General features: G+C 42.1%; 1 protein-coding gene across 5 annotated transcripts in view; it reads left to right on the top strand.

The window, feature by feature from the left end:
• Positions 1-17,955, top strand: part of CDK14 (cyclin dependent kinase 14) — a 501,539-nt gene that overhangs the window by 155,785 nt on the left and 327,799 nt on the right. For all 5 annotated transcript variants that reach the window (XM_073334004.1, XM_073334008.1, XM_073334007.1 and 2 more), the window contains one exon: positions 7,807-7,901. In XM_073334004.1, coding sequence (XP_073190105.1) covers positions 7,807-7,901 — 95 coding nt within the window. The remainder of the gene's footprint in view (positions 1-7,806; positions 7,902-17,955) is intronic.

Raw genomic sequence — 17,955 nt, 5'->3', positions numbered from 1 at the left:
ACAACCCCCCCCAACCCCCAACGAGCACCAGAACACCACATACTCCCTTCGCTAGCCTGTCTGTTCCTCTGCCTGGCTCTTTTAGTCTTTCCCCCCAAACTCCCCTTGCAAACTCCCACTCAAACTTCCCATTTACAGCTGTTTGCTGGCTCCTGTGCTGCTGCAGCTGTCTGTGATTCTATGATTCTATGACAATAGACTGCAGGGAAGACCAGGATGGAGAGATTGTTTGGCCACTAAGGTCACTGTTAGCTCTGGTGGCTCTGCCTAGAGCACCACGTCCAGTCCAGGATCCACCTCTGACTCCTGGGAGCGGTCATGGGACCTCGTGCCTGTGGGCCCCTTAAACTCCGGCTGCAAAGGACCTGATGTCCCTCCTGATCCCACGACCCTTCAAGGCCCCCTGCTAACCAAAGCGACGGGATAGAAGGGATCAAGGGGCGGTGAGCTCCATTGCAGCACCGTGGCACTGTTCAGGGGAAAAGCCTCCATGGTCCCGATGTAGTGATCTCCGGCCCATCAGTGGTTACCATTTCCCCGGCACTGCCTGGAGGTGGAAGCGGATACTGCGTTGCCATAGTCTTCGAGGGAAGAATCCTATTCGGAGTCTGAAAAAAAAATCCTTCTTTCCACCAAAGTCATATTGGTGCCCAGCCCATGCATTGGACTTCGGTACTGGCCCCTTGGCTGCCACATGGCCACCAGGCCACTGGCTAATGCAGTGGCATTGTTGGAACCCATGGGGGTTTCTCCCAGTACAGGGCGCCCCTTCCCACCGCTCACACTCGGTGGTGTCCGAGAGGTGAGTCACTGTTTCTTCCCATATGGCGCTGGACCCTGACTCTGGTACCAATGTCTGAGAAATGGCCCCAATGGATGTGGTTCAGGTTGAGGAAGAGGAGGCAGCCCCCCCTCCAGTGCAGGCTTCTTCCTCGTCATCCCCGGATGAGGTGGTTGCAGGCCCTAGTAACCTACTACTGCCAGATGACTTCAGGGCCCATCAAGAGCTCCTGAAAAGGGTCACTGCAAACTTGGGGCTGGAAGTCGGGGAGCTAAAGGAGTCTTCACCCAGCCTAGTTGACATACTGGCTGTAGCAGCTCCCTCCAGAAGAGAGGTTTGTAGTGGATGAACACTACTGCCAATGCACAGCACTTCCCTTTGGCCTGCTGGCAGCCCATGGCTCTTCATTAAGTGTATGGCGGTGGTAGCAGCCTTCTTCAGACGTTGAGGTGTCCATATCTACTTGTAGCTCGACGGCTGGCTGATCAAAGGCCACTGGCAGGCTCAGGTCCAGTACAGCATCAGTACAGTACAGGCCACCTTTCAGGTTCTGGGACTGTTGATAAATGAGCATAAGTCAACTTTGGTCCCGGTTCAGAGAATAGAGTTCTTTGGGGCAGTGCTTGACTTGACCCAGACCAAGGCCTACTTACTAGAGGCCAGATTCCGAGCTACGTTGGACCTGATCTCCAAGGTCACGACCCACCCACTAACAACCGCTCGGGTTTGCCTCAAACTGTTGGGTCAGATGGCAGTATGTAACTATGTGGTGCAGTACGCAAGGCTATACCTCAGACCCCTACAAATGTCGCTAGCGTCAGTCTACTCCCTGAGCAGACACAACTTAAACTCAATACTCACGATTCTGCTGGCAGTCCTCGCTTTGCTGACTTGGTGGAGCGACCCAGGTTCCTTAATGAAAGGAGTACCCTTTGCTGCCCTGCATCTGTTCGTAACCTTAGTTTTGGATGCATCAGACCTGGATTAGAGAGCCCACCTCAACAATCTCAGGGCCTCTGGTCCCAGGAGGAACGTTCCCTGCATATAAATGTTAAGGAACACAGAGCAGTATGTTTGGCTTGCAGGTGTCCCTTCCCAGGTCTCAGGCAAGGTGGTGCGTGTCTTGATGGACAACATTGCATCAGTGAATTACTTCAACAAGTAGGGAGGGGCTCAATCTTCAGCCCTGTGCCAGGGAACTTCTGCTTGAAACATGCCATTCACCTGGAAGCATCACATTTTCCCCGAGCCCAAAACACATTAGTGGATTGCCTCAGCAGGTCCTTTGCCTCTCACCGTGAGTGGTCTCTTCATCCGGAGGTCATCAGTGTCATCTTCCAGAAGTGGGGGCCTCCCCAGGTGGACCTGTTCGCCACAGACAGAACAGGAAATACCATCAGTTCTATTCACTGAACGGGCACAGCTGGGGCTCCCTCTTCGATGCCTTCCTCCTCTCCTGGGCAGACTGCCTACTATACGTCTTCCCACTGATCCTTTTGGTTCACAAGTTCCTCCTAAAAATCAGGCGGGACAAGGTGAAGGTTATTCCTGATAACTCCACATGGTCTCTTCAGCATTGGTTCAGTATGCTTCTGGATCTTTCAGTGGCAGCTCTACCCATGCTTGTATCCCACTCAGACTTGATTTCACAAGACCATAGCCAGTTGCTTCATTCGAACCTTACATCCCTGCACCTGATGGCATGATTGCTGCATGGCTGAACCCTGAAAAGCAGCCCTATTCGGAACAAGTCTGGCAAGTCCTGATAGGTAGCAGAAAACCTTCCACCAGGGCTACTTTCATGGCCAAACTGAATCTCTCTCCATCCCGGTCTTCCCTGCAGTCTGTCTTGAACTATCTGCTCCACCTAAAGCATCGAGATCCGTCTCTCTCCTCTATTAAGGTCCACTTGGCAGCTACCTCAACCTTCCTCTCTCCAGTGCAGGGCAGATCAGTGTTCTCCCACAAGATGGTCAGATTTTTCAAGGGCCTGGAAAGACTCTACCCTCAGGTTTGTGATCCGATTCTGCCATGGACTTAAACCTAGTGCTGTCGAGGCTCAGGGGGCCATCTTTTGAGCTGTTAGCATCTTGCCCCATACTGCTTCTCTTGGAAGGTTGCCTTCCTGATGGTAGTCACCTCGGCCAGAAGGGTCTCAGAGATCAAAGCCCTGACATCAGAACCCCCCTTATACTGTGTTATTGAAGGACGAAGTCCAGCTGCACTCCCCTCCGGCCTTCCTACCAAAGGTGGTTTCGCAATTCCAAACAACCAACACATTTTTTTTCTTCCTGTCTTCTTTCCGAAACCTAACAAGACTGCTGGGGAATGTCGGTTCCATGCTTTGGATGTTAGGTGGGCCCTCGCCTTCTATGTTGAGAAGACTAAGCCCTTCCAGTAGTCTATACAACGCTTTGTAGAAGTAGCAGAAATGACGAGAGGGCTGCCTGTGTCATCCCAAAGAATCTCGTCCTGCATAACTGCATGTATCTGGGCTTGCTACGACCAGGTGAAGGTTCTGCCTCCAGCCATCTTGACCACTTATTCCATGAGAGCCCAAGCTTCGTCGGCAGCGTTCCTCACACTAGTACCAATCCAGGACATCTGCAGGGCTGCAACATGGTCATTGATTCATACCTTTACACTATGTCCAGCAAGCCTGTGATGATGCCAGTCTTGGGAGAGCGGTGTTGCAGTCAGCACATCCATGAACTCTGCACCCACCTCCTGGAGTACTGCTTGAGAGTCACCTAGAATGGAATGGACATGAGCAAGCACTTGAAGAAGAAAAACCAGTTACCTACCTTTTGTAACTTGTTTTTTAAGATGTGTTGCTCCTGTCCATTACATGACCCACCCTCCTTACCCCTCTGTTGGAGTTGCCAGCAAGAAGGAACTGAGAGGGTGCGGAGCCGGTGGCACCCCTTATGCTGGCACTACAGCCAGTCCTCTGGATATCACTGAGAGAAAAATCTCCAGCATCTGTGCACGTGGCACACACATACCTAGCATGGAATGGACCTGAGCAACATATCTTGAACAGCAGGAAGGCTAGTAACCGTTTTTTCCCCTATGGGTCAAGCTTATATTTAAAAGGAAACTTTTCTTTTCTCAAAAAACTATATCCACAAGTCATCTGCACATCATTGACCACATCTCTTGCTACCTCCTGAGCAAAGAGAAATCAAGTGTCATATTCAGGGGCTTGAGTAGCTGCCATCTAGATAAAATTATCTTCCAGATAATGAAAGATCTCTTTTAAAACCTCTGCTTTTATTATCACATACCTAAGTCATAGGTTCTGTTAATAATTTTTTTAAATGTGAACAGAAAAGTGACTTCAGGCTAAATTCAGCCATCATATTAACATCATGTGTTTTTTGTAGTACTGTAATTTATGCTTGGGAGGGATTGAAATCAGCCTCCACACATATGTTCAAAATCACTTATATTCTGTCGTCATCCAAAAGGCTTGTAGTTTCTTATCTGCATGTTCTCTGTTTTGTGACAGCTGATTTATCAAAAGAAACATGGTTTTGAACAAAAAAGAAAAATAATTTTTAAACATTTGAAAGCTGTGGATTGAATAAACTGTTCTAAGGTCTTCAGTTTTTTTATATACTGTACTATTAACTTTAAAAATGGTGGTGTTTGCTGTAACAATCAAAGGCTAATTTAAAATAGATGGGAATGAGTGGCCTTTCCTGTATTTTATAGAAAGATCTATAGCTATGGATTTTGCTCTGTAAAGTATTTCAGAAATAGACATATGAAACTGGATGTACTGAAAGGAGGAAAAAAAACCCAATGCAATTTTGTGTATGCAGTAATGTATTTAAATATAAACATTTGGGATTTCAGAGTTTACATGGCATTTCAGATGATTTAGACTCCAAATTTATAACTTATAACAAAATTTTACAAAATTTAATATTAATAGAGATTGTTTCAATTCTTTAGAAGATCAACCTCTGCAGCCTTTTCAACCCAGACATTGCAATACAAGGCTATTGACTAAGAACCAGAAAATTAAACTGACTAGTATACTGTATTTTCTAAGATGAGTGAAATGTAGAAAGGTACCATGTGAAATTGTGAAATGTAAATTAGTGTCAATTTTATTTTCACGTTTAATAATCAAAATTATTAACTGCTAGCATCAGCAATTGGTGAATTTTTTCAAAGATTAATTGTCATGTGGTGTGCATTCTCAATATCACTTTTCAAAGTTTTTTGTGGTCTCTGAAATATCTTGCAGATTAGTTTGCAAGTTTCATGCTAAAGTATCATAGCAGCAGCCTCTGTTAATTTGTGCTTTTGAAAGATAATACAGGGAGTAACCGAACAAATTAAAGGGCCAGTTTTTAAAGATATATAGGTATCTAAAGATGCAGATAGCAGCTTTTGAAAATACCATTAAGCACCAATATGCCTCTTTAGGTGCCTGAACACCTGGCCTACAACATCCTACACTGTATTGCGGGGAGACACACCAGTAGGGTCTGACACTGCCTGGACTGTGTACACTTTGATTCCACCTTTGGAAGTGGCAAGGATCTCATTGGGTTCTGGATCAACAAGTTATCCCACCCAGTGGTCCAGCTAGATCAGAAAGCCAAGCTGGACCACTGGGTGGGATAACTTGTGGATCCAGAATCCAATGCAGAGCCTTGTGCCACTTCAGGAGGACTGAAAGGACACCCTTTTTGCTAGATCAGAGGGCCAACCTGGGGTACTGAGGCATCACGGTCTGCAAAGGGGAGAAGAGCTGCCAGGTCTTTCTGCTGGGTCTGGACAGATGGTGACTGAATAGTTTTCTTGTTGCTTTGGGGCTGTTCTCACTCAGCATGACCAGGCACTGGACCAACTGGGAGTTGTGACTGCATAGTAAGAGAGACAAGGCCCATCCTGCTTCTATGAAGCTGGAGTTTGTAGCACAACAGCTGCTGATGCATGTGGCAGAGGTACCCATCAGGCAGAGGCAGTCAACACAGGCACCTCTCCTGCATAGTCAGTAGTGAGCTCTTCCTATGGCCATCATACTGGTCCTGCCCAATGCAAGCTCTTCTCATCCTCTGCCTACTCTCAGTGGGGATGCAGCAGGCTTCCAAGCGGGGAGTGAATCAAATAGCTATGATTTTAAACCAATATTTTTGACGGCTGGAATAAGGGGAAGTGAGTCTGTGGTTGAGGGAATAATTATTTGATTTTTATGGTAATGGATTACCTATCAGAACCCTGAAGCAATAGCGATTCTTAAGACCTCTACGTTATGGCAACTGGCGGTATTATAAAACAAACAAAAACAAAAAAACAAAACAAAACAAAAATCCCAAAACAACGGAACAAGTAAGTCTCAACATGAAAATAGGCAAACTACATATAAGAAAAGTAAAACACAGTAAACCAGCTTCATCATATCCGAATAACATGGAAATCTAGTGATGGAGGAGCCTCAAAGGTGGGTGGTTGGTTTTTTTTGATAGTTTTGCAAACCTACTATATTGTGGACTACTTTCTCCTTGCCCTCAAACAAATACACATCCATACCTGTTGGTAATGGCTCACTTGGAAGCAAGCTGATAGCAGACAAACCTTGTCTGATGGATCCTTCTCCTTCTAGTGATTACATTTTCATTTAATTTAGGTTTTTGGTCCTTAATTTTTGTGTTTTTAGTTTTTCCCCCTCCCTATTCTCCTCTTCCACTGGTGGAAAATGGGGGAAGGGGAGAGAATAGTTTAAACATAATCTCACTTTCTCTCTCTTTTTTTCTTCTTCTTCTCCTTTTGCACTGGAAAAATATAAGAGGGAGGAACCCAGAATGAATCCGTGACTGAAAATCAAAAATTGAAAATTTCTGCAAAAACAGAGTGGTTTTCTTTGACCAGAAATATTTATACCACTTTGCACCCTCATGTATGCCATAACTTTCTCTCTCTCTCTCTCTCCATATATACATGTATACTTTCACATATGTATCAGAGATTCATGTCTACAAAGTGACACAGTTATGTACGTAATTGTTTTCATAGACTATTGTACTGAAATAATGAAGATTGCGAGAAACATTGTTTGGTATTCTCCTGCTGAGTAGGCTCTGTTTAACAAAATGAAGATAAATGGTGCAATTTTACAAGACAGAGCCCTCTGCATAATTTTCCTTATTTTCAGCACTTCCAAATTAATCATTTTAGAGTATATTTTTAAAGGTGCAGTATGAACTTCTACTCTTCACAGCTCTAGTTATTGTCAGTTTTGTTAGGTTTGTGTAAAAGCTTAGGGCAGATTCCTTAGGGCTCTTGCTAAAGCCAGTGGGGGCTATGTCTGATTGCACTAACTGAAAATCTGACCTTTTGCTTTTTCACTGAACAAAGTACCGTAGTTAACTTGATTCAGTTATAGAAACCCAGGCAGCAGTCATTAAGAATAAAGATGATAAAAAGCCATACTGCATACACACACCATTAAAAGGCATGCTTTGGTTGTGTATGCAAACCAAAGAATTTTAGGATCAATTCAGAAGTGAAATTCACTCTTACGGGGCCCATTCCATAAGATATTTAGATCTTCTGGGAGGTGCTCAGTGCCCTAAGTGCCACTGACAGTATTTTTTACATGTTTTCATCTAAGCAGGCCTATGTGATTACCTTGCCCATTTTATAGAGAAGATTAGAATCTTGAATTACATTTATTAAAACAGATTGGTTGGTTTAGTTGGAAATGATCCACCTCTGCATATAAAGTTTTCTATGCCAAAAATGAAACACAAGCCTCCTTTTGATGGCTCCACTGATACAAGAATATGGTTGAAATAGGTAACCACCATCTGGAGTGTTGAATGATGTTTATTTGAGCAGCCTATTAAACATTCTACATTAGTTCTGCTGGATTCTTGCAGCCAATATTAAAAAAATTCAGACATAATCCCATCCGTTTCGGTAATGTTGTTTAGTCTTTCATGGTTGAATCAAAGCAGTTAATTTTGGTGTTAATGCTGAAAGTTCCATCCTTTATTTTTATTTAGCCTACAAGCCCCAAGTTTGGAAAAGCAGACTCTTACGAAAAACTGGAAAAATTAGGGGAAGGATCATATGCTACAGTGTACAAAGGGAAAAGCAAGTAAGTGGGTTTATTATTATTATTAAATATGGGGAAAGGGTTGGCAAACATTTTATATACATGGGCTATGATCCTGCAATTGGATGCAGAATCGATGCATTCATGTGCAATGCCATTGTCTTCAGTGCTAATCTACAGGTCCTCTTGCACTGATCAGAGTGAAGGATTGTAACGTAAGATATTATAGTACCTCTGTGCTAGGACATTTTAATATAGCTCTGCATTGTTATTTTCTTAAATAGGATCTCAGAATCTTGTACACTTCATTATATCGGTCAATGAGTTCCTCCTTCAGTATTTTCTCAATATACACATGAAAAATCAATCCTTCCAAGTATTTCAGCTTGTTAGTTAAGACCATTTAGAAAACCTTCTATCGATAGTGATGTCTTCTGAGTTGCTTAGAACAATGATAAACAAATATTGTAGTTTTATTTTTTGTTGTTGTTCTATAGTTTTTTGGGGCTGAGGTAGCATAATGTGACCTAACATAATTTTGCACTGTTGTCAGTTCATTCACAAAAGCAGATATATTATGATATAGAAACCCACCCTCAAAAATCAAGGTAATATTTACACAGGTGATATTTACCCAGGTAATATTTACCCATTTATTTTTACCCAATTTACCCAATATTTACCAGTGCATGGTATTTGCAGCAATAGCTGAGGAAAAGAATCCTCTTGGGACAGTAACTTTGCTTTGATTGTGAATAATGCTAAAAGCATGTTGAATTTAACCACTATTACCACATACATTATTATTTGTTCCAGTTCACTTTTTGTCAGGGATCGTATCTTACCCTGAAGTAGTGCTTTAACTTATTATAGTATGTATACATGAATTTTTCATAATACTACTAATAAAGCAGCTCCTTGAAGGGGCCTGGTACACTTGTGCATCTCTGAGAAGAACCTTATTCCAATGTGTCATAGAGAGAGGACACTTTGGGCTTGTCTATATAGAGCACTGAAGGTGTAATGTGCACTGAAGGTGTGATTTCTCAAGTGTACCAACTAAAACAGCTAAATTAATGCACTCTAGGGAACTTTTAGATCATTTCAACAGGGTCTACATGGATCAGTGTAGCATGCAACAGGCTGGTGTGCTTCAGAAATCGCACCCCGCTAGTGAGCATTGCTACTCTGTGCTATCAAGCCCCAGTGTTTCCCATCAGAGAGGAGCCTCAGTTTCGTTTAGTTCAGATGACAGAATGACTACTGAAAGGAAGAAGATAGCAGATATGTTAACATTGTATGCCTAATTTAATGGAACATGTAGTACTGCAAATAGTGCAAAATTAATCGTGCAGTGAATAGATAAATTTTTTTGCAGAGAATCAAAATGAGGCTGATGTTATCTCTCAATAGCTTTTAGACTAACAGGAACAAAAACTTTTGACTGGCTTGAGTAGCAAAGAATTATTTCTAAACATAAAATAAGTATGCACTTACTAAGTATATTCCTTGTGACGTAATCGCTAAGAGGAGACCCAGCTTTTTCTTCCCTATCAGGCAGTAGAAATTTTGCTGTTTATCCATTAAGTATTAGAATCCTGTCACAGTCTAAAGAAATAACAAAAGATCTAAATTTCATTCAAGGAAGTGCAGTTACTGTTTAATTACATGCCTTAATAAATACCAGACATATTATCAGTAAATAGAATAAACTTACTTTTCTCTTGGGATTCTAGTAATATAGGAAACCACATAAGTTTCAGCCTTGTGGCTTATCACCCAAAATACCCAGTAAAATCATAGCCTTAAAATGAGTGTCTGGCTATAATTATATCCTACAAATTGATTTCCAGTTAATCTGAACTAAAGAAACATATTTGCCGGACATGTTCCCTTAAATCCATATAGGTGATCTGAAATTAATTTAAAAAATCTTATTCATTCAGTGATAAGCTGTGAATGTGTTTATAAACTCAGATTGGTTAGAAATATTCTGTTTGTTTGTAATGGAGTGGACCTGTAGATTTGTTAGAAATACTTTTTAATTTTAATGGGGGCTGTATTGGACTTTTAACAAATCTTCATGGCTTCTCCATTGTAATCAACAGCAAATTAGTAATAGATTTGAATTACAGAATCAGTATCATGAATTTTAAACTGTACTTGTTAATAATAGGGCTGTCGATTAATTGCAGTTAACTCATGTGATTAACTCAAAAAAATTAATCATGATTAAAAAAATTCATTGCGATTAAAAAAAATAATCACAGTTTAAACAATAGAATACCAATTGAAATGAAATATTTTGGATATTTTTCTACATTTTCAAATATATTTATTTAAATTACAATATAGAATACAAAGTGTACAGTACTCACTTTATATTATTTTTACTACAGATATTCGCACTGTTAAAATGATAAACACCGTAGTGCAGATATGCTAAACATTTGTATATCCCTTCATGCTTCAGCCATCATTCCAGAGGACATGCTTCCATGCTGATGACGCTTGTTAAAAAAAATGTGTTAATTACATTTTTGACTGAACTCCTTGGGGGAGAATTGTAGGTCTCCTGCTCATTTTTTACCCGCATTCTGCTATATATATCATGTTATATCAGTCTCGGATGATGACCCAGCACATGTTGTTGGTTTTAAGAACACTTTCACTGTGGATTTGGCAAAACGCAAAGAAGGTACCAATGTGAGATTTCTAAAGATAGCTACAGCACTTGACCCAAGATTTAAGAATCTGAAGTATGTTCCAAAATCTGAGAGGGACAAGGTGTGGAGCATGTTTTCAGAAGTCTTAAAAGAGCAACATTCTGATGTGGAAACCACCAAAAAAAAAAAAAGAAAATCAACCTTCTGCTGGTGACATCTGACTCGGATGATGAAAGTGAACATGCATTGGTCTGCACTGCTTTGGTTTGTTGTTGAGCAGTACCCATCATCAGCATGGGTGCATGTCCCTTGGAATGGTGGTTGAAGCATGAAAGGACATATGAATCTTTAGCGCGTCTGGCATGTAAATAGCTTGTGACGCCGGCTACAACAGTGCCATGCGAACGCCTCTTCTCACTTTCAGGTGACATTGTAAACAAGAAGCGGGCAGCATTATCTCCTGCAAGTGTAAACAAACTTGTTTGTGCTTTTCCTTATGTTCCAGTTCTAGTCTCTTGCTAGAGGACAATCCATAATGATTCCTGCTCCAGTAACTTGGTGCTCTATGGATTGAACAACAAATTGACATAGTGATATATGCACATCCCACTTATACACCCCTAATTCAAGTTTGTTCCATTCCATGGTTTAAAAAAAGCAGTGCTGTAGCTCGTGGACCTTTTAAAATCTGTGAAGAATCCGCTTCCCATCTGTTTCATTTCAAAATCCAGTGGTGTTCCATTAGAAGTGAAGCCTGCTTACTTTTTCATCTGTGTATCATGTCGCACTGTTTCACACATGCACATAAAAGGTGTTGGGGATCCTGTCCCAGTGCCAATTTAAATTTCTGTATGGGGATGTAAAGTGAATCTGTTCATGCCTATTTGAGAGATGAACTTTTTAAAGCTCCAGTTCAAGAAAAAGGACTAGATAAGTTCATGGAGGATAGGTCAATAGGGCCATACCAATTTCATGGCTGTGAAAAACATGTCACGGACCGTGAAATAAGACCTTCCCCGTGAAATCTGATCTCCGTAATCTCAGCCGGGCTGGGATGAGACAGGACTTATCCTTTCCCTGCACAGCTGTTATGGGGAGAGATCAGACCCTCCCCCACAGGCAGCACAGAAGTGAGTGTGTACCACCCTGTGCTGCAGCAGCCCCAGAGGTGGGCTCTGGACTGCTTCCCCAGTGGCTCTTGCCGGAGCTTGGGACACTCTAGTTCCGGGGCTTCCGCCCCTGCCCACACACAACTCCTGCCAGGGCTCGGGGTGCCTGGGCTCTGGGCCTACTGTTCCCTCTCCCACCTGGCTTATGCCTGGCCTGCTGCTTCGCCCCCATGGCTCCTGCCAGGGCTGGGAGGTGCCCAGGCTCCTGCCGGGGCTTGGGTCTTCCACCCCCTGCAGCTCCTGCCTGGACTCTGGGCATTCGAGCTTGGGGCTGCTGCTGGGATTGCGGGGGCCTGGACTCCAGCCGGGACTCAGGGCTTCTACCCCCTTGTGGCTCAGAGACCTGGGCTCAGAGACTGGGGCTGCCAGCCCCTGGAGCTCCTGCCCAGTCTCAGGGGGGCCTGGCTTGGGGCTGCTGGCCCTTCCTCTCCACCCCTATGGCTCCAGCCAGGGATCCGGGCTTCCACCCTGTGACTCCTGCCATGGCTGGGGCACCCATTTTTCAAATTGTCCGAGGCCCCAGCCCTGATTAGCAGCTAAGAGCCCCTGGTTGTGGCACTCCAAGCAGCACTGGGGAGATCGGACCTACCTCCAGTTGCAGGAAACTCCGCAGCTGGGCTCTGAAGGCAGCATAGAAGTGAGTATGGCAATCCTACAACCCCCTTACAAGAGCTTTAGGACCCCACCCCCATGATCCCCTTTTGGATCAGAGTCCCCATGGTTACTACACCATGACATTTCAGATATAAACATCTGAAATCGTGCAGTTGACTAATTTTAAGACCCTGTGGCCGTGAAATTGATCAAAGTGAACCATGAATTTGGTAGGACCCTAGCTATTAGCCAAGATGGTCAAGGATACAACCCCACACTTTTGTGGCAACCCTATACCTCTGACTGCCAGAAATCTGGAGGGGAAGATGGGTGGATCATTTCAGCTGCTGTGTTCTGTACACTTCCCCTGAAGCTCTGATACTGGTTACTGTTTGAGGCAGGGTACTGGGGTAGATGGGCCATTGGTCTGACCCAGTTTGTCAGTTTTTTGGTTACCCAAAGACCAATGGAGCACATCTGGTTCAAGATACTGAAACTTGAGTGGCTGGTATAAAAGGAGGTTATTAATATAATAGGCATCACAGAAACTTGGTTGAAAGATGATGATCAATGGGACACAGTAATACCAGGGTACGAAATCTATAGGAATGAAAGAGTATATTGTGCTGTAGGATGCCACTATATGTGAAAGAAAGCATACAGGCAAATATAGTAAAAGCCTTAAATGAATCAAACTGTACTTTAGAATCTCTGTGGTTGAATCATAAAAGTATAATAGTAGGAATATACTACTGACTACCTGACCAGGATGGTGACCGTGACTGTGAAATGCTCAGGGAGATTAAAGAGGATACAAAACCAGAAAACCCAACAATAATGGGGATTTCGGTTATACCCAGATTGCTTGAGAACATGTCACCTCAGGCTGAGAGGCAGAGAGAAAATTTCTAGACACATTAATGACTGCTTCTTGAAGCAGCTAGTCATGAAATCCACAACGGGAGAAGAAATTCTTGATTTAGTCATACGTGGAGCACAAGATCAAGTTCACGAGGTGAATATAGCTGAACCACTAAGTAACAGTGACCATAGTGTGATTAAATATAAGATCCTTGTAAGGGAGGAAAATACCAAAGAAACCCACTACACTAGCATTTAACTTCAACAAAGGGAATTGCACAAAAAATGAGGAGGCTAGTTAAACAGAAATTAAAAGAAACTGTCAGAAGAGTGAAATGTCTGCAAACTGTAGTCTGCAAACTACATGGCAACTTTTTAAAAACACCATAATAATAATAAACACTATTAGAAAAACAATAAAAGGACCAGAAAACCCACCACCACCACCATGGCTAAACACAGTAAAAGAGGCAATTAGGGGCAAAAAGATCTCTCTTAAAAATTGGAAGTCAAATCTTAATGAGGAAAATAGAAAGGAGCATAAACTCTGGCAAGTCAAGTGCAACAGGAAGGCCAAAAAAGAATTTCAAGAGTAACTAGTAAGAGACTTAAAAATTAATAGCAAAAACTTTTTTTGTAAGTCCTTCAGAAGTGGGAAGACTGCTAAACAATCAGTGGGACCACTGTATGATCAAGGTGCTAAAGGAGCATCCAAGGAAGACAAGGTCATTGTGGAGAAGTTTAAATGAATTCTATGCATTGGTCTTCACTGCAAAGGATGTGAGGGCAATTCCCACATCTAAGCCATTCTTTTCATGTGACATATCTGAGGAACTGTCCCAGACTGAGGCGTCAATAGAGGAGGTTTTGGAACAAATTGATAAATTAAGCAGTAATCAATCACAAGGACCGGATGGTATTCACATAAGAATTCTGAGGGAACTCGCATATGAAATTGCAGAACACTAATTGTAGTATGTAACCTTTGACTTAAATCAGCCCCTGTGCCAAATGACTGGCGGATAACCAATGTGATGCTGATTTTTAAAAAGGGCTTCAGAGGCGATCCTGGCATAACAGGCCAGTAAGCCTAACTTCAGTACAAGACAAGCAGGTTGAAACTACAGTAAAGAATAGAATTATCAGATACATAGATGACACAGTATGTTGGGGAAGAGGTAACATGGCTTTTGTTATGGGAAATCATGCTTCATCAATCTATTAGCATTCACTGAGGGTGTCAACACACATGTAGGCAAGGGTGATCCAGTAGATATAGTATACTTGGACTTTCAGAAGGCCTTTCACAAGTTCGCTCATCATAGGTTCTTAAGCTCTCATGGAGTAAGAGGGAAGGTCCTCACATGGATCAATAACTGTTCAAAAGACAGGAAACAACAGTAGGTATAAATGGTTAGCTTTCACAATGGAAAGAGATAAATAACTGGATCCCCCAAGAATCTGTACTGGGACCAGTGCTGTTTAACATATTCATAAATGATCTGGAAAAAGGGATAAACAATGAGGTGGCAAAGTCTGTAGACAATACAAAATTACTCAAAATAGTTAAAGTCAAAGTAGACTGCAAAGAGTTACAAAGGGATCTCACAAAACTAGGTGACCGAGAAATAAAATGACAGATGAAATTCAATGTTGATAAATGCAAAGTAATGCACATGGGTAAACATAATCCCAACAATACTGTATTTTCATCAATGACTTAGATAATGGCCTAGGGTACACTTATACCATTTGTGGATGATATCAAACTGGGAGGGATTGCAAGTGCTTTGGAAGATAGGATTAAAATTCAAAATGATCTGGACAAACTGGAGAAATAGGCTGAAGTAAATAGGATGAAATTCAATAAGGATAAATGCAATGTACTCCACTTAGGAAGGAATAATCAGTTACACACATACAAAATGGGAAATGACTGTCTAGGCAGGAGGATTGCAAAAAGGGATGTGGGGATCATAGTGGATCACAAGCTAAACATGAGTCAACAGTGTAACACTGTTGCAAAAAAACAAACATCATTCTGGGATGTATTAGCAGGCATGTTGTAAGCAAGACACAAAAATTAATTCTTTCACTCATTCTGTGCTGATTAGTCCTCAACTGGACTATTGGGTCCAGTTCTGGGTGCCACAGTTCAGGAAAGATACAGACAAATTGAAGAAAGCCCAGAGAAGGGAAACAAAACTGATTAAAGGTCTAGAAAACATGACCTAGAAAAATTGGGTTTGTTTAGTCTGGAGCAGAGAAGACTGAGAGGGGGCATAACAGTTGTCAAGTCTGTAAAAGATTGTTACGAAGAGGGGGAGGTAAATTGTCGTCCTACGATAGGACAAGAGGCAATGGGCTTAAATTGCAGCAATGGCAGTTTAGGTGAGACATTAGGAAAAACTTCCTAACTGTCAGGCTGGTTAAGCAGTGGAATAAATTGCCTTGGGAGGTTGTGGAATCTTTGTCATTGGAGATTTTTAAGAGCAGGTTAGACAAACACCTGTCAGGGATGGTCTAGATGATACTTAATTCTGCCAAGAGGGCATGGGACTGGGCTAGATGACCTCTCAAGGTCCCTTCCAATCCTACTATTCTATGATTCTATACATACAAAATATGGGGTCTAGATTAGCTGTTAGAACTCAAGAAAGAGATCTTGAAGTCATTGTAGACAGTCATCTGAAAATAGTAGCAGCAGTTAAAAGAGCTAACAGAATGTTAGGAACCATTAGGAAAGGGATAAATAATAAGACAGAAAATATATTAAAATGCCACTGTATAAATACATGGCACAGCTTGAATACTGCATGCAGTTCTGGTTGCCCCATCTGAAAAAAGATATCTTAGAACTGGAAAAAGTACAGAGAAGGGAACAAAAATGATTTGGGGGGATGGAACAGCTTCCATAGGAGGAGAGTGTAAAAAATTGGGAGTGTTCAGCTTAGAAGAGAGAAGGGGGAATACAGGAGAGGTCTCTAAAGTCATGTGTAGAGACAGTAGAATTAAGGATGTTATTTACCCTTTCACATAACACAAGAACCCAGGGGTCATCCAAGGAAATTGAGGCAGCAGGTTTAAAACAAACATAAGGAAGTACTTGTTCACACAACGCACAAACTCGTTGACAGTGGATTTTGTGAAGGCCAAAAGTATAACTAGGTTCAAAAAAGTGTTGGACCTATCCTCCGTGAACTTACCTACCAATGGCCAGTAGCCAAGATGGTCAGGAAGGCAACCCCATGCTCTGAGTGTCCGTAAACCTGTGACTGCTAGAAGCTGGGACTGGATGACAGGAGAATGAATCACTTGATAAATTGCCAGTTCTGTTCACTTTCTCTGAAGCATCTGGTACCAGCCACTGTTGGAAGACAGGAGACTGGACTAGATGGACCATTGGTCTGACCAGGTATGGCCATTCTTATGTTCGTTTTGTTTTTTTTTAAAATTAAAAGGCAAGACAGTTTAACCACGCTTGAAAATAAATTTAGTTGAGTTTTACGAACCTGAAGCTGAGGTTCTAGCATGAAGCAAACTAATGCAGAACACCTTTCTCTGGTAAATTTTAATTGGACATTGCACTGTTGGCTCAAACACTTTCTAAAGTGTATTATTCCAGCATCCAAGACCGTGCTAAGGACTTTACAGACTAAGTAGGAAGACACAGTTCTTTCTGCAATGCACTTATAATCTAAGACCTGATATTGGAAAAATTACATACATAATGTTACACACATGAGCAGCCCCTGGATTACTCCCATGTATAAAACTTTTTCAAGATCAAGGCCTACATTTTGTGGTGTGAGTGGCAAACATTAAGGAAAAGTGTCTGTGTGAAAAGGAGAGGAAGGACTGAAAGATGACTCCCAGGTTATGGGGCCTGGCCACAGGAAGAATGACAGTGTTATCAATAATAACAGAAGATAGGCAAAGTAGAGAAGGTTTAGGAGGAACATGGAGTTAGCTTTCCACCCCACAAGTCATTAGTTTAGCTCAGTTAGCCATAACCTTACAGGTATGTATGACTTTAAAATGTTCAAACACTCTTTTCTTTGCCTTTAAGGTGATATTGTGCTGTTTTAATATCTCACCTTGATTGGGACCAAGTTTTGGGTTAAAATGGTAATGCTGAAAATGATTTCCTCTATTTTTATGATGGCTAGTCATAGAAAATAGGTGCAGTTGAGGACTAAGACCGCTATTCAGTGGGCTGGGAGATACTCAGCGCATCCTTAAGTGAGCTATTTTGGAGTCAAATTTCAAAGCAAGTAATGTGCTGGGCTTCAGCCACATGGCTCCCTCTAACTTTTAATAAGAGTCGAATGCCTACATTGGCTAAACCCTTTGAAAATGTACATCCAAGGGAAGCATGCAAGCTGCTCTTCTCTCAGCATTCTTCGGATAGCTGCTGAATAGTAGGTGTAATAGCTATGTCTTCGAATCATCTAACTGGATATGTACAAAGTACCTTGGTCGCCATCAAAAAGTTACTTCTATCAACAGTCCCCACATAATGGCAGTTGAGTTATCACACCACACCTCTCAGGGATGGCTGTTGAAATCGAGCATCAACAATAACAAAAAAAAAAAGGGGGTGGGGTGGGGGGGGAACAGGATTTTTGGGGGTGGGAGGAGATTTGGGAAACAATGTACACTATGGCAATTGCCTCTTAAGGAGATTGGTGAAGATTATGCTTTCAGTCCTTCAGTAAGACCCAATCTAATATTGTGGGTTGTATTTCTGTTCTGTTGTGCATCCATACTGCTAGTGTTACAGCTCTCAGCATTTTTCAGCAAAGA

The sequence above is a fragment of the Lepidochelys kempii genome, chromosome 2 (assembly GCF_965140265.1).
Source record: "Lepidochelys kempii isolate rLepKem1 chromosome 2, rLepKem1.hap2, whole genome shotgun sequence".
In the NCBI taxonomy this organism is placed as follows: domain Eukaryota; kingdom Metazoa; phylum Chordata; order Testudines; family Cheloniidae; genus Lepidochelys; species Lepidochelys kempii.
The sequence above is the reverse complement of the archived record's forward strand: the minus strand, read 5'-3'. Positions and strand labels throughout refer to the sequence as shown.